Here is a 22,558-nt window from a genome sequence, read left to right as displayed (position 1 = left end):
GCTTTTTCCTGAAGTGTGTTCTGTAGTGTGTTTTTCAACTTAGTTTTTCAATTTAGTTCTATTTTCTGGTTGGTTGTTTGTTACTTGAATAACGATGTTAAAATAACCATGTTCTACCTGCTTCTTTTTCCCACCCCAGTTATGTAACCCCCCTCACATAATACTCCAGTCGGAGCCCGTGAGGTATTTGAATAAATAAATAAATAAATAAATAAATAAATAAATAAATAAATAAATAAATAAATAAATAGAAGCATCCACACAGACTGCCACAAAAAGAGAGAAGATAGGAGAAACGAATTTATCAGCCGTTAAACTGCGATTCTTTGTAGAAGACAACATCGCACAGGAGAGGCACTCATTGACTGCGATAACAGAATGCCACACGCCCCGAGTACATTGTCATCCTTATCATCACCGTTCGTACTTAAGGACAATGCTCTGAGGTGCTGCACTATCTGGACGAAGCCCTATTAAAAAAAATAAAACTCAAATATGAGGTTATAGCCCATTATTTTCCGAAATGCACAGTGACATGCTTTTTCAGAAGACTTGCATAACGTACTGCTTCCAGCCGGTCACAAAAGGTGTATTGCTGACATAAGTTAAAGCTTAAGAACACCACTGCTGTTTAAAAAATAAAAGAAAAAAAGGGGACTTCAAGCGCTGCTTAAAGAGAGACGCTTAAAACCCTTCTTCTAAGCAACACTGAATACACTTCACCCAGTTTGCTTTGAGTTAAAACCCATTCTAACGGCCTTTCTGGCTATCTTGGTGTTTGCGCAGCATCAAAAAACAATTTGATTGCTGGCAAAGTAGGATTTAAACGTCCTCGCCACCCTGGTAGAACTCCGGACCATAATGTCAAGAGATTGAGATCGCTGCCTGCGGGTGGATGGCAGTGTAGCCAGACCTCAGTGATCCGCTAAAAAAAGAAAATTGTCTCGGAGTCGCCGGAGGTTGCTTGCTCAAAAGGCAGATGGCGGTGATCCCTGCTATTATATTTAGTCCGAAGGGACTGCTGAACGCGGTCCCAAACAATATTTCTGTGTGAAGCCTCAGAGCAACTCGGGTATGTTCGGAGGAGCGCCGCCCCAGCTGCCGCAGAGCGTCTGAGAGAGGATGTCAAGATGAAGAGCGAGAATCGGGGTTGCGTCATATACCGAAAAATTGGCCACAAAGAAGAGGCGAAGAATGAACACATGCTTTCGCATGTCTACTAGGTTTAACTACGTGAAAACCGCACCATTGTTTTGGTCGTTTAAGGCCTACAAAAGCTGCGCTCTCGATGAGAGCAATCTCTTTATGATTAGTACACAGCATTCTACCGATACCGGCCACCTTTAATTTTCCATCAGAGACCCTTTACGAAAGCTTCACTCTAGCTATATATCTACAGATGATAGAGACTCATCTCACTTTGAAAAGAGTCAAACTTGACGGGAAAGATCAAACAAGAAAGAAAGAAGACCGTAGAGACGTACGCCTGCTAGAAACCTCCCAGACTTTTCACCCTCCTGAAGAGTAAGGAGGCGGCGGTCACATAGTTGTGCCGCTTCCCCACCTCGAGTATTGTTTCAAAAATTGCGAGGACACTTTGGCAACTAAAGTGTTGAAAGGCGAAAGCCGAGGAGACTATGCCGTGACGTCTTGCGGTGGACGTGACGTCACACCGTTCCCGTGGCTATATCGATATCCAAATTATACATCTTTCGGGGATCTGAAGTGTTAATTACGCTTAATTACACATTTTTCTATCTAATTGGACCAAATCCGACGTTTTTCCGACCATTCTGAGACAATTTTCACTATGCCATGAGGACTTCCGGTGGATGTGACGTCACACTGTTCCCGTGGCTATATCGACGTCCACGCTATATTGACGCAGTTTCGACTTTTTTGCCTATAATTAATGAAGTATATCATCTACAGTCATCAAACTTGCTTCTAGGTTCATTTTTCCTCTCCATCTGAAGCAACCATTCGTTTTCTCCTATCTTTTTTTTAGTTCCCGAGTTAACACGGGTTAACACGCTGCCAAAGGTGTGACACCCTCTGCTAACAGACGACAGTATGAGCCATTAAAAGCTTTCGCCTTAAAATATTTCATTCGACGTCCTTAACCATCATGATTTCCTCATCTGGTTACGTTGCTTGTGGGCCTTCCGGTTCCCTTTCGTCAGCGGCTTGTTCCTCGTGAGCGCTTCTGAGCTGCGGCGGCTAGCCCAACATTGTGCCCCTCTTCTTCTCTGAAATCTTCACTACGTGCGACAGCGCCGTGTACAAAACCTGCCATATATAAGAACGCAGCAATCACACTTTTTCCTTATACCCACAGTTGAGTACACTTGCACATAGCAATCGCTTTAACTGCAGCCCCGTTGATGCCTTGCGGTTGGGTTAAACGCAGGAAAGGGAGCAAAATACGCGACAGTGTTTCGCCCGTCTTGCTTAACGGAAAGTTACATGCGTTTACCACTGCCATTGTTTTAAGCGTGCGCGGGACTCTGGCCCTTAAGTTGGCAAGACAATGAAATCAAACCTCTCAGGTTTTGAAGAGCTGATGTCCCCGGCTTGCGGATAATGTATCACTGACGCTCGGGCATTGCTATCGAGGCATTGTCTTTGTAACCGGCAGTTAGTATATTTAGGTTTGTTCATTTCAGCCTGCTCACTGCTGGCGATTGCCTTACCTCAGCTATTTGAAGGGTTGGGTTCGAACACATTATTAAATGGTAACTAAGAAAAGAAACGAACATCAGGAAACTCCTAGAAACCAAATGAAAATTAAAGACAACAACCCATCGGATTTAGGACGCAACACTGCGAATACAACATCGGTTAGAAGTGATTTGTTTTGCCATTCATAAAATATCCTGAACATCTAGAGAATTCGCCGCAAAATCTCTCGAGGATATCTTGCGCTTCAAAAGCAGTGATTAATTATTTGAACCGGCGAGTAACTCTTGGCAGGGAAACGCAGTGGCTCCTACAGAATAAAGAAAGAAAAAGCAGTTGGGGACTGCTGGTTTGAGCATCTGCTCGCATGCGGGAGTCCCCGGCTACCCACCGGTGCTACAATGGGTACAAGCTTTTCCTTGACCTGGTGTCCGGCTTCTTTAAGGTGAGGTGCTGGAAAAACGGGTCTTTGACCCCACATTGTGTAGCCAAAAAAAAAAAAAACACCTTGTGCCATGGCCTTCTTCGACTAAAGCTGCCATTGCGACACAGAAATCAATCAATTCTTGTCCGCCATGAATGCATCATGCATTCATGGCATGGGTATAGAGGCATTTAAGTTTTTAGTCACTGCTTGTGATAGTCGGCTGGTGTCGCCTCTTTTGTGGGGCCGCAGACGCTGTACATCGCCATTTTCATCGGGTCCAGATTCATGGAAGCTTGCGCGGCGGAGCACAATAGGTTGCGATAAACAATACACACAAAGCACAATGGCAATATAAGTTGCTATGACCAGTAAAATAAAAAAAAAGAGTACGGATCAATAAGCTGGTTCGTGCCTGTGTCAAAACAACGTGGTTAGCGTCGGCCGCATAAACAAGATACCATCTGAACGTTATTCGTGTCAAAACAAACATAGCGAGGAAATTTTTGAACGTAACTCCGGAACGGTTTGCCGGGGTGTGCGTCACAACGTGCAGCCGTAGGAGAGTCTTGTTTCACATTATATACGCATTTTTTTTGCGCTGCACACTTATTGATTCTCAGTTTGCAGCTTTTATATAGAGGCTTGATAACTATAAACTTTTGGCTGCCCGTAACGCGGCTTGAAATGATACTTGACAGCGCTGGGTCTAATTAATTTTTTTGTTTGCCTTTAGTCTTACTTCTTTTCTTGCGATGTTTTCGATTGCTGTTATTCTTTTATGCGTTGCAAATAAGATATGGCTACAGCTCCTACATCATGCTATTCTGCTGTTTGGACATCTGTACACTTTCTTCCGTTTGGACCCGCCACTAGCCTTTGGCTATGGGCCCAAACAGCGTTCGCAAACAGCCTGTGCTGGAGTGAAGAACAATAAAGGAAGGAGGGAAGTTTTGCCACGCAGGAAAGATGGTAACGAATCATATTTGGGTAGCAAAGCACTCGCGATGCCTTCGGAAAGGAGGTCGTTCACCGCACTGTGCCCTTTTGGGCATTACGCAATTCACGTATCGTAGCAGGTAGATTCTTTGGGCCGTACATCGCGCGCTGACTGTAGTCTGGAAATTACGCACTTTTCATCTTTTCTATCCTTCCCTGGAGCAGTGTAGCCAATGAAAAATTATGGTCAAAATCTGTAGCCAATTTATGCTATTATTATGGTATAAAAAACACAATAGAAACGAGCGAATAATACAAAAAAGAGCCTTGATTTGACTTTGCCACAGATAATTAGGCTGGATAGTTTTCTTCTCATTCCTTTAGTGGAGGGAGCCTTTACAGCTTCTCTAAAGATGAAAAGATCTTGAAAAGTGAGGAAGAGGTTTCACCTTACCTTACCGAGATTTAGATATTGAAAGGTTATACAAATGCTACACTACACGAGTGAAATGGAAACCACCCAGACTGGTTGCTTGCGGCAGAGATGGTAAGACGACAGTGCTTATCCGTTTCAGAAAAAAGCGATCACCCGCAATTTGCTGCCATTGATGCAGGAGGCTGAATCAATGCACTACCGTGCAGTAGACATGCTGTCGATATTGACGCGGAGGATAACAGACTCACGTATGATGCAGGGGTATTCGGTCGCCAGTTAACCTCTTATGTAAATTAATAACTTTTCCTCATTAAATTGGCACTCTCTACTGGCTAGGCAGGTTGCACAACGGTAACTGTTGAATATGTACCGGTGATCATTACTGTACTTGCCACAGTCAAAATAAAACGCTTAAGGAGAGCGCACAGCTTCGCACAACCAGATAACAAGTACCATACGCATAAACTGAAACGCAAACAAAAAGTCATACGAATAAAAAAATGCGCCCTTTCGGCGTTTTCCCACGTAGCTAACTCATCAAATGATGCTTATGCCCGAAAAACCATATCCCAACCGCGATACGGAACTTGGTCATCCCGCGATGTGGGATCAAGAACTTTGGTGTTAAAGCACATCATTTGACGTGGTGCTAATCAGTAATAATTACCAACGTAAGCACAAGAGCGCGTATTCGCTATCTCCCCCCTTCGAGTAAAGGGCATTCCAGCGACAGGAAGGAGTTACCCCCGGAATAAGCTTCGATGACCAGCTTTTCATGTCCACTATCCTTGACCTCTTGTCCACGTACTATATGCTAGAGACCAGTGAATCGGAGAAGTAAACTTGAAACGTCGTGAGGAAGTTTTTAGAGGTTTTCATGACTAAGCAAGTTTAATAGGTCTTTAACAACTCCGAGGAAATAAAAACGAAATAGGCGCTGAAGACCTCTTACCGTAGATGGTGAAAACTCCTTTTCCCGTGTCCGCCATGGCCTCCTGGTTAGGCGCGTACGCGTTGCAGCGCATCAGAGTGCTGGGATTCCCACGGCGGAAGAAGAAAACGTCGGCCCGCGCCAATTCTGCGGCCCAGATACTACGAGCGCAGCAACCCTTTCGGAAGCGGGATGCGCAACGCACACACACATACACACGCGACCCGTTCCGCGAACTGCAGGGAGGCTCCACAAAGCCGACCGTTTCGTTGTCCTCTCTTTACTTTCTTTTACGAGCAGCACAGACTACACCTCCTCTCCCCACTTTTTTTTCTCGCTCGCATCATCATTTTCTCCCTTTGTTCGCATTCCATTCCCTAGCTTATGGCCTTTTTATATTCTTTATTCGTACTATTTGTCTTATCGTTCCCCGCAACAAGCGTGTATCGCGATAGCTTATCTCCGTAGTGGCCGTGAACGCGCGACTGATTACCGCAGTGACCGGCAGCAGTGACGTCATTTTGACGAGTATGCCCGAGAGGCGAGACAGGTGCCCGCGAAACCGCAGGATTGTCAGGGGCAGCCCAGCGCAGTCTGCACCCAAGGTGACCCGAGGCTGGGTTAGGACCGACACGACACGCTTGTTATTCAACGCTCTGTTGACAATAACTGATAGATGGACAGCTCACGCTCGTTTCGCGCTGGAAGCCTCATTGGCTGGTGCGGAATAATCAGCGAGCGTTGAATAGCCGCTTTGTGTGACTAACCAGTGCTGGCAGGATGATATTAGACAATGGTCTCGTCAATTCCCTGAATAGACAAATGCTCAACGCATTGCATGTCGCTCTGCAATATACATAGCAGCCGAGACGCGAAAGACGCGGGTTCGATCTCGGCCGCGGCGGTCGCATTTTGATGGAAGCGAAATGCTAGAGGCCCAAGTACTGTGCTATGTCAAGGCCCGTTAAAGCACCTCGGGTGGACGAAATTATTCGGAGGCTTCCACTACGACGTCCCTCATAGCCTAAGTCGCTTTGGGACGTTCAACCTCATAAAACGAACCAAACCAAACTTAGCAGTCGAATGTAGCAGGTTGTCCTTTGTTTTTGATGATTCTTTATCATAAGCCCGCCTAGAATTGACAGGAACGTTCTTTTCTAACGTGATGGCCCTTAATAATAAAGAAATGCGACAAGCGCGTTTCCGGTTCTCTTGCCTGTGTCATGCAACCTGACCCACGGTGTAAGAAACACCGTGACCTGACCTGACTCGTGCACTATTCGATATTCCATTGTGTAGTGTAAATGTGTCCACCACAAAGTTTTGCACTTGCACAAAGAATTGCCTGCAGTGGACGCCGAATGTTTTTACATTTTTTGAAAAGATCAGTGCGCCTTTCTTGCATAAATTCGAAAGTTCTTTTATTCTGTATTCTCAAGACACAAAATTGTATTATGTAAATTTTATTCCACAAGCCCTAATTAACCAGTTTCATTTGATGTAAGCTCACATGTTTTGTTAACGTTATGAAAAGAATCGGTAAAAAACAATTTCAGTGGTCTAGACTGAAGAGAAGAATAGCTCCCCAGCCCTATCGAACAAGATGGAGTTCTACCACCAAACTGCTTTTTGAAACCTCCTACGTAAAAAAAAAAACAAAAAAAAAACATTACACTACAGGTTGATGGGAGCTGGATATTTGTTGGGTTCTCAGGTTTACAAACAATATTGCCCAAAGATTTCGTTATTAATATTTATTAATGATATACTTACTGTTTGTTACGAATTACTATTTGTTTTAAATCCCATTCCATTGTATTAGCTTGGACCTTGCGCGTGTGTGAAATAAACGAATAAATTTTAAACGATATAATGCTTAAATAGTTTGACAGAGAACAATGTGAAACTGTTTCAGCTATGCCTGTTGTAAACTTTGAAAGAGGCAATATTTAGGTGAGGAATGTGACTCTACCATGTGCCATCGTTTTAAATGTGACGACGTTCACAGGCCTCCACAGGAGAAGTAGCAGTCTCGTTGACAATGTGGTTTGAGGAGCTAGTCTTTCACGCTTTATGCACTAGAACAGGAATGCACTTGATGAAATATTGACGTGTGTGTTCATATAAGAAATCTGCTATATTTTCGGAGATCGCCATTGGTGAGACATCATAAAAAACTGAACAGCTTGATCAAAATATCGGTGAAGTCGGTAACTGCATTTTTACTGTAAATGAGACGAATTCAAAGCATATTGGTGCACTAGCTACCATTGATTTCTTGGGTTATCCCTCCTATATTTAAAAGAAAAATGGAGTTGGAACGGAAGTTAGGGTAAACAGGTTGCTTAAGCCCACCCGACTCCGACTCCGGTCAGGTATATGGGAACGTTGAAATTCCGCCAGTCCAACTAATCGGGAGGAATTTCACTTGAATTTTACCAAAATGGTAAAATATAGAGGTTTATTCCAGCAGGACGTCAATTAAGGGGCCAGAAATGCTGTCAAATATTGCATAAATTCGCAACGCTGAAATTTCACTTGCTTGGTTTGATAGTGAAATATCCTTTACAGATAAAGTCGTTTATTAAACGTTTCGTAAGTGTTCGAAGCAGACAAAATTACCAAGTCCAGCGCTGTAACGCACGCGAAACTACTGCTCCGGTTAAAAGATCTCCACAAGAGTTTTCGCTAATAACTATTTGGTCATTATACACCTGAATCAGCAACACCGGATTGGTCACCACGAGCACAGTTTCAACCTCATGTACAGTGGGAAAAAGTAAGAGTCCATGTTCCGAAGAGTCCCGCTCTGTATGGGGGCGCCATCTAACACAGTCGCTCTGCAGTATAGAAGGGTCCAGTGCTCCGATCTCGACAGCAGGAAGCGCCCCCATGCACAACGGCAATCTTGGGAACACGAGGGCTCTTACTTTAGCCCACGACTGTACAGGCCCTACAAACTCCTTTGAAATGCTGTAGATAGAATGAACCAAATGCACTTATCATTCGGCGCACATCCATGAGTGGGATGCGACGGAACAGATATAAGCAATGTACCCTCCATGAGGCCCCACTTTTGAGGGGGGATATGCGATAGCATGGAAGAGATTCTCCTGTCCGGGAGCACCTTCAATCCTGTGCGATCAAACGCACTTGGGGCTCGCACAAGGAATAGCCTATCATTGGTTGGTACGTAACATTTAGCGTCCCGAAGATGCACATGGGCTTAATTTCTACCACACTCGAGGTTCACTATTGAACCCTTACATCGCAGAGCACGCGAGCGGATTTGCGTTTCACCTCCATTGAAATGCGGCCTGCGCGGTTGGGATTCCATCCCGCTACCTTGGGCTCGCTAACCCATGAGCATAGCGGGTCATTGCAGTGCAGGGTATTGAGTTCGGGTTGCTTTTCAACGGAAATTCTGCTAGTATATCTCGGCGTTTTACGTCTTCGGCGAATACATCTGCGCGTATCGGACGGGGCGCGCTGAGCAAGCCCCCCCCCTTCCCTGCGCGCTTGCCCGGTCGTTCCAAAGATACGCGCAGTCAGAGACGCAGTTGAGAAACTTTACTGTCAGCGCAATTCGCCGTCCCAGGTGTCGTATCGGCTGTGTGGCGTCGCTGGCTCTGATAAGCGACTGGCTAGGAACGCTTGCCAGCGGTTTTTAAAATGAGGACGGAAAGATTCCTTCCACTTAAGGGGAATGTCACGATAAAAGTGGGGTTGCGTTTTATTGCCTTCTCGCCGCACATCTCCCGTGTGTGGTGGCAATGGTGGCAATTAGAGGGACAGCAAGATGCGAAGACTCATAGGGTCCACTTGGAACGAGCCAGAGCCGAGTCGGGAGGGTCGCCTCAAACATCGTGAGGCGGATGCGGAACTTCTTTCTCGCTTGCCTCGCTTTGTCGCTGGTGGTAGCTCTGCAAATACATCTGTGTCACAATCGACTCAGAGACAACGGCAAGCAGAACATGTTATCTGCTGAAAACGGATCTCCGATATGATGACAAGCAACCGTAAGGAGTATTGACACGACGATTCTCTCCGCGGACGGAAATGAGCGGCGTAGGCAATGGAAGATTCTTCCAGTGGTTCTTTACTGTCAGAGGCACGTGACAGACCGTCGCGTTGAACCTGTCTCCTTTATTGGTAGCGCAGGGCCGACGCGAATGAGGGCCCCCTGCGACGCGTGTCATCGCAACACTGTGCGTGACAGCTCTTGTCTGGCTTCACTGTGCTCGATGAATCCACCCCCACCTCTGCACAGCAATGTCGCTATAAAGAAAAACGCAGCAGCTTTTCTTTACTTTGTTTAATCATAGTTTATTCATCGATTAGCGCTCATTTCATCAGTTCGTGTCTGACAGAAGTTTCAGCAAGCCTGTAAGGACAAAACAAAACACTAGCTCAACGCAAAAGCTTAGAAACTACAAAATTGTTGCTGTTTATGATATATTTTGCGAAAAAAGTATATTTACCCAAAAATAATTGGTATATGCAGTAGTGTTCGTGCTTAGAGAAAGCGATGCACTACGTAAGGTAAAGCTTTGCGAAAAATGTTTTTGTTGCATCAGTTGAATAAATCCGAACACCAAGCGCTGTTCCACACGGTTCTGCCGGTGAGGACATTGATTGTCACTACTTCACCTTGTAGCCTAGCCAATCAGGGGCGCTTTTATAAGTCGGTCTTGGAGGGGTTGGTCGCATATGAACCGTTGATTGTTACTAGTTAAACCTGTAGCCTATCAGGGGCGCCTTTATGGGTCGGTCTTGGAGGGGGTGGTCGCATTTGAACCGTTGATTGTTATTACTTCGCCTTGCAGCCAGTCAGGGGCGCCTTTATGGGTCGGTCTTGGAGGAGGTGGTCGCATATGAACCGTTGATTGTTGCTACTTAACCCTGCAGCCAATCAGGGGCGGCTTTATAGGTCGGTCTTCGAGGGGGTGGTCTCATTTGAACCGTTGGTTCCTTGGACTTTTTTTAGTCGATAAAATGGGGTTCTACATGATTTTATTATGTGAAATTTCTTGTCCACCCCCCCCCCCCCCCTTCCCTCCCTTAAATGTGACGAGGTAGCCTATCCAATGGTGAAATTTCTTTCGAGACACGTCAGGAGTAGAACCGCTCAGTTCAGACGTGGTTGAAAACTGCGCCAAACCTTATCTGTGCTTATAATGGGGATCACCTCGATTCGCTGGCATACTTGCCGGCAGTCGCTTTTCATTCCGGCGGGGAATACACGTCTACCATATCTTGCCGCGCATTGGCGATAACAACTAGAGAGGATGCACGAAGGCAGCAAGGTTATGTGAAAACATTGCACAACAACAGCTGTATGCCGAGTAATCCGCAACTGTTTATACGCAATGCTTGTGATGTTCACAGGCACGTGATTACCCGAGGTGGCTCTAGACATGGGTAATTGAGGCCACTTGGATACCACTACGATATGTGTTGCCATGGGCAGTCTGTTGGAGTTCTCCGAAAGAAATGAGTACCCCATTGAATTTTAACCTGCAGGAGCAGCTAAACGCCGATAATTATAATTTAAACAGCTTGCCGAGTAAACGGATGTTTTCGCATTAACGAGAATGTCAAAATGACACCACCGCCCTCAGAGTAAGAGCTTGAACGTCGCACTAACTACAATGCTTTAGGAGTTAGATGATATCAAAAGGTGAGGAAGCCGCCACGGTAGCTCAGAGGTTATCGTGTGCTGCTACTAACCCGAAAGACGCGGGTTCGATCATGGTCGCGGCGGTCGAATTTCCGTGGAGGCGATAGCCTATAGTCAGTGAAGCTCCGCCTACATTCAGCCTCCGCGCACAGAACTCCTCCACGATGAGAAAGTAGTCCGCTGCTTAAAAGTTTCTTGTTACCTGAACAAGAAAGTTATTACAAGAAAAATAATTATGAGCTCTAGACTTTTGATAAATGGATTGTTTGATACAGTCAAGCATTAAAAAGCAGATTTCGTTTACTGTTGCGATCGGTCCGCGGAGTGATCCAGGACGCCGCAGACCGCGGCCCTGTGTTAGCAACTGCTTTTGCTTTTTAAGTTGGATCCTACTATAGAGCCCCTGGTGCTGCACGATGTGAGGGCACATTAAAGAACCACAGGTGGTCGAATTATCCGTAGCCCTCGACTACGTGCCTCATAACCTGAGGCGCTTTGGGACGTTAAACTCTATAAACGAAACCGAACCAATCATATGCCAGTTCATGACATGAATTGGAACGGAATAAATGCATGAAATGGCACGGCATTAATTCATGGCACAATTTTCCTTTCGTGAAAATGACGCAATGCAAGTTCATAGAGAAGAATTTGTCTTCGGTAAGCTCTTTCAAGAAAATCCTAATGTTTGTGCGAATGTGCCGCCTCAAATACCTTCAATTAAAAAAGCGGCTGGCACAAGTTTTATGATAGTGCGCACGTACTAGTGATAAGATCATGCAGAGCTTCGTTCAAATAAATAAATAAAATAAATAAAAAAAACATGCGAGCTAAGAAAACGGTGCAAGAAAAGATACCCTACTGAGTATCTTCAAAAGAAAAAAAAAAGAAACGCGAGGAACGCTGCTCACCGAACTCACTGTGCACTGTCGTAAAACGTTTTATGAGCGGCAGATCCTTCGCGAAGACAGCGTTTCCGCCATGCTTGCACAATAACACTAGAACCAGCGCTGTGCGACACTTAAGCTGGTTTTATCATCCATCTCTCTGTCTACGGACAACCAGCCCCACGTGCCATAGGCAATCCGAGCAGAGAATTATTGTTCTACTTTCCGTTTCTCGCTCACCCTAACGAATATCTGCGTATATCAGAAACCAAATAAAAATTCCGAACTAATGTATTTTCTATTGCGCGGCGCAGGTAACCGCGTCGTCACATCACTTGACCTTCCCCGTAAGTCTCCTCACTGAGCGAAGCAATAAGTGCGCTCTTCCAACACTGTGCGTGGTGGCTGCTAAGCAAGCCCTGCATGAAAATGAACTGGCGCACGGAATGCCAAGGCAACCGCCTGTTGTCGGGCGACTCCAGTTCTTTCTTAGTGGCTCACGGTCTGTCGCACGTGTCGTTGTCGTTATACTGCTTTCTCAGCGCCGACAAGATGGGGGAAACAACCCTGCACGTGTCCTTCTTTCCGCAGCTGTTAACGCTTCGCGACCCGTGCGGGCAGGATTATCCTGCAGTGTTGTTGACGCGTGAACAGAAAACACAGGAAAAGGTCACGAGGAGAATCACCTGTAGGTCACTCGTGGTTGCGGCTCTTAATCAAATGGAGCTGCTCCGAGTGCTTAGGGGTTTTAGGTAATTTTGAATCTTTTGGGGACATTTCACTTAATGGATATTTACAGTGAATCGATGTCCTAGTGGAAACCAAGCGGACAAAATGCACTCTGGAGAGACGTACATGACGAAAGCCAGCAGTCACTTAAACCAAAGAGCACTGGGGATTTCTTCAAAATGTAATTTCTTGTCTTCAACAGTTCGAGCTTAACAGGATAATTATTTTAAGGATATCTGATTAGAAAGCAGAAGAAAAAACTACCACATTCCGCCGGTGGGATCCAAACCCAGGACCTCCCAATTTCATGTCCTGTGCTCTACCAATTCAGCTACGGCGACGACTGTCCAATCTTCGGCTTTTGGGGATATTTATTTGTAGTGTAACCGAACCTTGAGAGTGTTCACCGGCGCCACTCACGTCCATAGCGGCGGACGCTGTACGTCCTATCTTACCGCCAGCGCCACTTAGGAACGCGACCGAACGATGAGGGCGGAAGCTCTGCGAGAACCCTGTTATGCTACCTACGGCATCAAGGCTGCCAGAACCGAGGCCCTCGTTAGCTAATGAGCAGACAAGAGAAGGGAAAGGAGGGGCTAGTTATGACATACATAACAGAAGCCAACAGTCGCTGGCCCAGGCATGTAATGTGAATGAAACCTAAGCGATTGTACTTTGGGGTAATGGAGTGGATCCAAAGAGATAATGAACCTAGCAGACATCGTGAGAGAGTAAGGGAGCAGATGAGACTGGGGAACTGCCAGGGCTCAATGGCAGGAGCTAGCGCTGCTCATGGCTACTTGTACATCAATGGGAGGTGTCTTTGTCGTGGAGTAACGAAGCTGATGGCGGTGATGCCGATGCATCTTTGCGTGCGGAAACAATGGTGCGCGTTAGGACGGAATGCGCAGTAAAGGGCTTCGGGTTAGGATATTTGGAGTTTTTGACGCCCCAGATCTGCGCATGAGCAATGAGAAACTCCGTAGTAGAGGGAGTACTACTACACCACGCTTCTTTAACATGCACAGATATCACACTCACACGGGCGGTTTTCGATTTCGCCTCCATCTAAAAGTGGGTACTGCAGCTGGAATCGAGCATGCGAGCTCGGCAGCCGAATACTCTAAGCCGTTGGCCGATGGCGCATTTGTTTTGCCCAACACGTCTTAGAAAGAGACTGAGGTGATACGCAGTGACTGTACGAGTTTCTGTTTGGCAGGTACTGCGACGACTTAGGTTCTATTCTTCGCAAGAAATTATCTCGTTTGTGACGATCAAAGATAGAGTAGTAAGTTATCATCGAGAAAATAAAAATACTGGAACGCGTGGATGCATTGGAAGCCGAAATACAAGAACTATGCTCCCTCAGAAGCCTCCTTGCGGCCTATTTTGCAGTTACATACGGGGGAGCTTGCGTGACTTGTAGGAGTTTCCGTGAGGAAGCCGGAGTGCGAGCGTTATCACTTCCCATCTGCGTACGTTTCAACATCACCACATACAAGCAGTAAGACATTTCCGCATTTACATAGTGTCTGGACAGGAAAGGTTGAATGTATCCGCAGTATGGCCAACTAAACCTGCAAACACGTGAAGTGCGCATCGCTCATTCGTCTGAACTAGCATTCCTAAAAGGCAGGACGCAGATCTCACCGAAAATCAAATTCTTCTACGAGGTTGCGCTAGGCCCCATGAAAGCGTTTTGAGTCTGCCTAAGAACCCAAAGAATTCGACAAAGATTCTTCTTTGAGGGCGTGCAATCGGCAATGAGCAAAATAAAAGCACAGTACACTGTACTGATGGGCGTCTTCAATGTCAAGGTAGGGAAGAAGCAGGCTGGAGACCAGGCAGTAGGTGACTATGGCATAGGCACTAGGAAGGGCCGGAGGGAGTTATTAGTAGGGTAGAAAATAAGGAGGGCCTCGGGGGATCTCACACACCCTATAAGTATTGAAAAGGGATCTGAGACCTGCCTGTTAGAATGTAGGGACTGCGTGAACCCCAGGCAGGCAACCACATATTTATTCCGTTTGTCAGCGGTGACAGAAGATTTCTTCTCTATGGTTTCGAAAACTCCACTGTGATTTTTAGTACGAATAATTAATGTGTTTTCTAAAACACAGGAGGGAGAAAAATAAAAAGTCAACAGCACTACACAAAGGCTGGAAGAAAAATAGAAGCCCGTGCCCTCATACAACGAGTAAGTTCTGAGTCGGCCACTGATCTCCAAGGCTACACAACAACACACAAACAACTACAAGCATACTAACAGTACATGAGGATCATTTGTTTCAGGTCCGTGTCGTTAACTGAGACAACTACTAGCTTTAAAGTTTATTTCTCCCCTTTGTATTAAACGATTCACCAAACATGCCGCCAGCCGCTTTCTGTCTCTCTTTATTTCAATCTCCACCTGTGCTGAAATCACTACAGAGCCCCCTTTCGAGGGAGCCAGACTTGAAGCATTGCTTCCGTTGCACCATCGAAGATTATAATTCGCTGCTTTAGATGCTTTGATCACTTACATTAAAAATTATCCAAGCACATAGCGAACAAAAATCATTCAGAGTTTCCTCACTCTGCAAATTAACGATTCGATCAATTTGTATACATTTACAATTGATTTATTTCGGCAGGGTTAACTGGGCAGTGATGGGAGAGGTGCGTTTCCTGTAGTTGACGTAGTAAGGCAGCTGCCATTGATGATGATGACTACATTTTTTGTTATATGCACTTTACAGTTTCCTAATATTACCTAGAGGGAAAGCTGGTGCCACCGCAGCTGCAATTTCCTCAAAAAGCAGTTCATGCACAGAGGGAACGCCGGGAAGGCGAGGTTTTTTATTGGGCTTGGTTAGTGTTGGGCCGAAAACGTGGGCTCTGTCTTCGAATGGGCAGTTTCGCAACTGTGCCGCGCAATGCTCTCGTCTGCGCGCAGATGAAATTACTCTAATAGCGCTCTTTTTACTTCTTCAGTATATTTGACATAGGTTTTAGGCTGGCATGCAAACTTTCACAGCATTTCTTAGAGCTCTGCCTCGAGAACCGTGGTTCTGTCACGGCTGAATCCATGTTTCGTGCTCAGCAATAGCCAAGCCAAGTACGAAAGCTCCTCTTCCCGGAATTCCTGCTCCTTTCCGTGGTGAATGAAGTGCAGTGCCGTCTGCTTTCTTTCTAGGTAGTATTGAGAAGCTCTACGGCAAGCACTGATGGCCGTAATTCCGTTCCTTTCACTTCTTTTGTAGCTCCCGTGAGGATGTAGGACGCACGCACGCACAAGAAAGCCGGCATAGAAACAAAGAAAAACGTCTAGACGCAACATGCGCCTAAAATTTCATCATGCTGAGCTGTCTTGTCATGCTTAGCCCGCAATCACTTCGCACACGGGCTATGGGAAGGTTGAGTGCGTTTCACAATGAAGGGGAGCATCGTCGTGTCGTCCGCAATGATTTCCTGATAAGCGTTAGACGCCGACGCATATCTGGAGCTCCTCGCGAATACGCGAACGGTGATAACGGCTGACAACAATATGTAGTACAGTGGCGCGGCCCACATATTGTGTCAAGGCCACGGCTGTTTGCTACCGTCGTGGAGTTCCGCAGCTGCAGCAAATTGCAGTGGCAGCAAAAAGAACACACATGAGCCGCTTATCTGCCTCCTTTAGGGTGGCTGTTCGTGACAGTCTCAGCTTATATAGATGCCCTGGGCAAACTCCCGGGAAATCTTGTGAATCTCTTCTTAGTTCTTGCTCAACTGCAACTGAAGTTTGCCCGGAAAAGAGTGAAGGAGATTGCAATAAACAACTAGCTCTCCCCCCCCTCCCCCTCGCAATCTGCTGGTGGCTGAGCTAATGAAGGATGTGCTGTAAAGGAGCAACTGTAACTTTCACCCCTCTGTAGCACCTAGCAAGGACTAAAAAGAGATGCTCATTTCTGGTTTTCCTGCGATGCGTCTGACGCAGAGAAACGACGCGATTTGAGCTTAACCTTTCTATGCGCTGCTTTGCTTTCAGCGCTGCTGTTAAAATGTACTATCGTGTGCAACTTGTTCTTCGTGTGCAATGAAAACCGGAGCTGGAAAGAGTGTCGAAGAGTCCCCACAAGGTAAAGTCGTCACAGAAAAGTTCGCAAACACAATGTAGTAGTCGATATTTGTTGAACGTTGTGAGTCCGAAGTTTTGCGGGGATCCCCTGTTGTACCCGGAGAGCGATCTCAACCTGACTTATGGACCTAAGTGCTTCGCCCAAGGCTGCAATAAACAGCTCTCGCGCAGCGGATCCCCTCCAGCCTACGTTTCGTGGCTTAATGACTTCTGCGCGATCCCGACCGGGACGAGAGACTGAGCAGTGAGCGACGGTCGCACAAGAACTTTGTTTAGAACGCGCATTCCGGCTGCTCTGCTCCATTTTATTCGCACCACGGCCATCTTCCCAGCGGCGGAAAGAACGCGATTGACTCCACGGTCGGTTCCCAGAAGCTCAGATTCAACCTCCGACGAGCCGCGCCGACGAGCCGCGGCTCGTAAACAAACCCGTGTCAAGCTGCCCTTCGACCCCACGGGCGGTTCTCCGAACCCTCACCCACGACTACGTAACGTGACGTGAAAACATAGGGACCATGTGTGGGGACCTGGGGAACATTTACTCTACTTATAGAGAGCACCACCATGTATCAGTCGCTCTCTTGTCGACAACCCGCAATATGTAACCTTTTGTATAAAGCTCTTCGTCTTCCCGCAACTTCGCATCTCTGTTGACTCGGACTCGACACCACGCCGGAAGCGTCGATGTCGCTGACCAAGTCCCAACACCCCCAAGCAGGAGTAGATTTGTAATAAGGAGGTAACCGCTCATTAGCGCTCACCCAAGCGGAGCCATACGGCTGCAAAGAAAACTATGCAGCTTTCAGAGAAGCTTCGCAGTGGAAGAAAAATTCGTCCTGGTCCAAGGTTCGAACCCGAGACCACCCTCCGACCGGGCCAGTCGCTCTACCAGCTGAGCTATCAGGGAGGCTAGCAAATCGTAGGGTGAGAGAGAATTGTTCAAGAACTCGAAGTGGTAATGGTGTTTACCCAATGTTTTAGGAAAGTCCCCGAAGTCGGAGTAGAGTTTCTTAAAAAGCTGTAGATATACACGGTGTTCCACCTACGACTTCACACAATTTTTAAAAATATGCTTTTTCAGTTAAAAGAGCCCTTTATTCGCCTTAGCATTATCAGCGGTGTAGTACATCAGAATATAGTTAAGACGTGTTAACTACCAGGCTGGTTAAGTAATACTGAATAGTTAGCTTTTATTTATTACTCTTAGGCTCCTTAATTATTAAGAGGCTGTAGTTCATCCTAAGTAACATCCATATCCGTTTTTAGAATTTCGAATACGCGACTACCCTCGTCGCTGTGGCCCAACAAATTTCGGTTACTCCGCGCCAAAATACAAACGCTTTCAAGACGCTTGCAGGCAAAGCAACCTCTCCAGTGCATGTAACTCGTCGAAATAACCAAACTTTGTGGGGCCTCAGCGCTGAGGATTGCCGCGTTTTCGAAATTATAAAAAACGAATATGGATATTACTTACGGTGGCCTACAGTCTCTTAATAATTAAGGAGCCTAAGAGTAATAGTTAAGCAGTACTGAATAGTTAACATTTAAGCTGGTACTGTCACATTCCTTAATTACTGAGAAGCGTGCAGCCCACCAAAAGTAATATTCATATCAGTTTTTAGAATTTCGAAAAGCCGATTACCTTCGGTACTGTAGCTCAACAAATTTCGGCTATTCCGAGGCGTTACGTGTGTTAAAGAGGTTGCTTTGCCTGCAAGCTTCTCGAAAGCACATGTATTTTGGAGCGATGTAGTCAAAATGTTTTGGGCCACCACGCTGAAGGCAAGCGCATTTCCTAAATTCGAAAAACTGATACGGATATTAATTACTTTTGGTTACCCGTCTCTCAATAATTAAGGAGCATAACAGTAATAGTTAAAAGTTAACTATTCAATATTAGTCAACGAGCCTGCTAGTATACAGTCCTTAGCTGTATTTTGATGTGTTACAACGCTGCCAATGCTATGCCGAAAAAGCGCTCTTTCAGTTCAAGAAGCCTAATTTCAAAAATTATGTAAAGTCTTAGGGGAAACAGCCTGTATTCTTTTTAGCCGCATCGCTGCGCTTGGGTAGGTACGACTGAGTAATTACTTCTCCGTTATTTATTAAGCGACTTCCGTATATAGTTCCGGTTTATCGCGACAGACGACACAGAATACAGCATACGTTTAGCGCGCGTCATATCGTAATTGCCTCATCCCTGACCGCTCCACGTGCATGTTCCCACTACGCAGGAGCGTCATTAGGTGTATGATGACAGTCTCGACTCATTAAGGCTCTAACGTGGCGTGCTTCATTTCATAGCCCGGAGAGTAAGCCATCAGCTCTGCCGAACAGGCCTAAATGGGCATAAGTAAGAGTCGCCGTACTTTTTTAAGCGTCGCGTGCGATCGATAGTGGGTCTAATGATCGGTAAACAGACGTCATTCCAAGCGTCCGTTCTGTACGAGTTCAGCTTAGCGTACGATATAACCTGGCGAGTGTTTTTAGTTATGAATTGTTTATTGAAAGAGGTGCGCAGAGCAGGGACCTGGCAGAATATGAAGCTGTCGCTGGCAAACATCTCGCCGTTATATTTTTTAATGTTTGTTTTTCTCATACAAGGTATCGTGCTCCCGCTTTCCACCTTTAACATTCTAATCCTGCAGTTCCTAGGCGCCGCACCGTGCGTTCCACAGATAACTCAAGAGGCAGTGCCCTATTCTTTGAAGATATATACAGGTCTAAGACGATTCTGGTGTAGGCTAGTTGGTTCATGCTTAATAAACAGACTCACAACAGCGCTAGGGAACGAGGACAGAAGGAACACGAAAAACACAGGACGGGTGCTGACTACCGACTCTTTATTGCGTGAAAAACCAGCACAGATTTATACTATTTCCTGGACCACGTGATGCACTGTCAGCCACGGGACACAGCGAAGGAAAGCCTCACACGTTTGGGGAGTCATCACACAGCTCAACAGAACTCATAAAACGTGCATGCACTATCAAAATATAGCATTACCAAGCTAATGATAAAGGGACTAACAGATACAAAGATGTGCATGACCCAGCTACAGCCTATGACAACTAGAGCTCAGATAGGCAAGAAAATGAGTACTTCAAAGCAAAGCGGAATCTTTGGGCTACGTAAAAACATTGAAGAGAGCGAGAAGGCGTAAAAGAATGAGAAAAGCATGAGAAAAATGGCGATGAAAGAAAGGGCATGAAAAAATAAAAGTTGCTAGGCAATAGGCACAGTCAACAGGCTAAAAGCGAAAACAAGAAACCGACACCAACAAATAACACGGTAAAAGTAACAATCGTTAAAAAGAGAAACTAAAAGAAAGAAGAAAAACATGAACCACCACCGGCCAAGCAATGAAGACGGTAAAACCACTAAAAGTCTCCAAAAGACAGAGGAGCAAAGTTCCGCATAAGGTCAACAAACAAAACAACGCAAAATAAAACACTATAAGGTGAGATGCGGGAAAAAACCGTTTGTCAGGATGTCTAGCAGTTAAAACGCAAGAATCGCGTCCGTTCAAGAAAGGACCTTTCTTTCTCCTGTAAACAGACAGATGAGCTGCTGATGCACTCGCCCCCAGCCTTTTCAATCAAACAACCTTCAATAATCTCCCTTTCTATTCTACTCCTTGCGGTCGCCAGAAACTTGGTGTCTGAAAACATAGGTCGACAATCGTGACGGCGTGGTTTTTCACGCAATAAAGAGTTGGTAGTCAGCGCCCGTCCTGTGTTTTTCGTGTTCCTTCTGTCCTCGTTCCGTAGCGCTGTTGTGAATCTGTTTATTAATCTACGAGGTCTGTTAGAAAAGTGTCCGACCTTTGGCCGAAGAAAAAAAACTGGCATAACTGGAGCGTTGGAAACCTAATAACCTTCACAGTAGTCTCCTTGGGGCTCCATATACATCTCCCAGCGGTGCTGCCATTGTTGGAAGTATTCCGAAAAGGCCCTTTTCGGAATGGAATTTAGCTCTGCTGTCGTTTCAGCCATAATGTCCTTTATTTTCTGAAATCGCGCTCCTTTCAATGCCTCTTGATTTTAGGAAACAGCCAGAAGTCGTAGGAAAAAATATCAGGAGGATAAGGAGCCTGTTGAACTACAGGAGCCTGGTTTTTCGCCAGAAAAGTCTGAATAAAATGCGAGGAATGTGCAGGAGCAATGCCGCGAGGGATGCGCCAATTTCTCGTTGACCTCAATTCCGGTCTCTTGCGCCGCACAGCACCAACTAGGCGATGGAGGACATCCCTGTAGTACTCTTTAGTCATTCTTTGATCCTGTGGGGTGCGTACTCGTGGTGTGCCCCACAGAGGGAGTCAAAAAAGAAGTCAGCATAACTTTGACATTGCTGCGCACTTGGCGGGCCTTCTTTGGTCTTGGTGACGCGGAATGCGCCCTCTGTGACGACTGGGATTTGGTTTCCGGGTCGTACCCGTAAACCAAAGACTCGTCACTAGTGATTACGGCGTCGGTGAAGTCAGGGTAACTGTTTGTGGAATCCAGCATCTCCTGTGAGACTTCAACACGAAGCTGCTTTTTCTCCACCGTCAGCAGCTTCGGCACGAATTTCGCCGCAACTCTCTCCATGGCCAAATCTTCGGTGATAATGGAATGTGCAGAAAAATTGCTGATGTCCACCTCTTCCGCAATTTCTCGGATAGTCACACAACAGTCCCGCATCACCACAACATTCACTTCGGCACTTACCTGGTAATTTAGGCATGTTGATGGCCGAGCGGAGCGTGGCTCTCTCTCCACAGATGTGCGGCCGTCTTTAAACCAGTTGCACCACTGCTTAATCTGTGTGCTGCTCATAGCATCATCACCGAAAGCCGTCTGAACATTTCGAATGGTTTCCCACTTGGCTATCGCCAAGTTACTGGCAAAATTTGAGGTAGTCGCGCTGCTCCTCTCGCTCCGCCATTTTCCTAGCAACAAAAAACCGACGAGAGCACTGCGCACTGCCTCACTCAAACGCTGCTTCCCAGCGACTGACGCTATCGGCAGGCGGGAAAATTTCGTGCATGCGCACGAGGGTTCAAGGTCGGCTGCTGTAATCGCGCTTGTTTCATATCCATCAGGTGTTCGCAAAAAAAAATAAAGTCGGATACTTTTCTAACAGACCTCGTATATACAGGGTGTCCACGCTAACTTCAGCCAAGGGTTAAAAAATCAAATATTTGAGTTAGGGCAGGGAAACCACTTACGTACATATACCAGCCGGCTTGCGCATCATCGGCAATTTTTTGTTTTACAATCAATTAATTAGCAATTAAGATAATTTTTTCTAAATGCGTAAATATTGACTTTATACAGAAAATGTGAATAGCAAAGTTGGAGAGCACCTTCAGAAACCCCCATTCCATTTGTTTGCGGTAAAGAAAACCTCACATGTATCTTTTTGCCGAGCTCCACAGAAAGCCCACGAAATACAAAAAAAAAATCACGTGGCTAGCGCATTTGCGCGCCACGATTGTGCTGCTCTCAACAGTGGCTTGAGTGAACGAGATCAGCTGCTGGCAAGGCGCAACGACTTCAGTGCACCGGCAGGCCGATATGTCAACGGTGGTTGCGGCGCCCGCGCGAGCCAGTCTGCAAGCGTGACGGTGCAAGTTGTGAACTATTAAATGGCCGAAGGCGACAAACACAAATGCGACCAGTTTTATTCGCCACTGAGAGGGGAAAGAAGATAGGCAAGTATTTTACTCATCTTTTTGCCTCTCAGTGGAGAATAAAACTGGTCGAATTTGTG

At 46.1% G+C, this 22,558-nt stretch overlaps 1 protein-coding gene across 3 annotated transcripts in view; it reads right to left on the bottom strand.

Moving 5' to 3' along the window:
* LOC149360661 (prestin-like) overlaps nt 1-22,558 on the bottom strand; it is a 282,903-nt gene that overhangs the window by 243,393 nt on the left and 16,952 nt on the right. The window contains exon 1 of one of the 3 annotated variants that reach the window (XM_089572443.1): nt 5,431-5,654. The exons of the other annotated variants lie outside the window; for them this stretch is intronic. Within the exon in view, the coding sequence (XP_089428569.1) occupies nt 5,431-5,503 (73 nt within the window). The 5' untranslated portion in view covers nt 5,504-5,654. Of the gene's footprint in view, nt 1-5,430; nt 5,655-22,558 lie in introns of those variants that run through there. 3 annotated transcript variants of the gene reach the window in all.

This window comes from Amblyomma mixtum, chromosome 2 (genome assembly GCF_055824585.1).
Source record: "Amblyomma mixtum isolate Tamu chromosome 2, ASM5582458v1, whole genome shotgun sequence".
Taxonomy (NCBI): domain Eukaryota; kingdom Metazoa; phylum Arthropoda; class Arachnida; order Ixodida; family Ixodidae; genus Amblyomma; species Amblyomma mixtum.
Note: the sequence above shows the minus strand (reverse complement) of the source record. Positions and strands in the feature narration are given on the sequence as shown.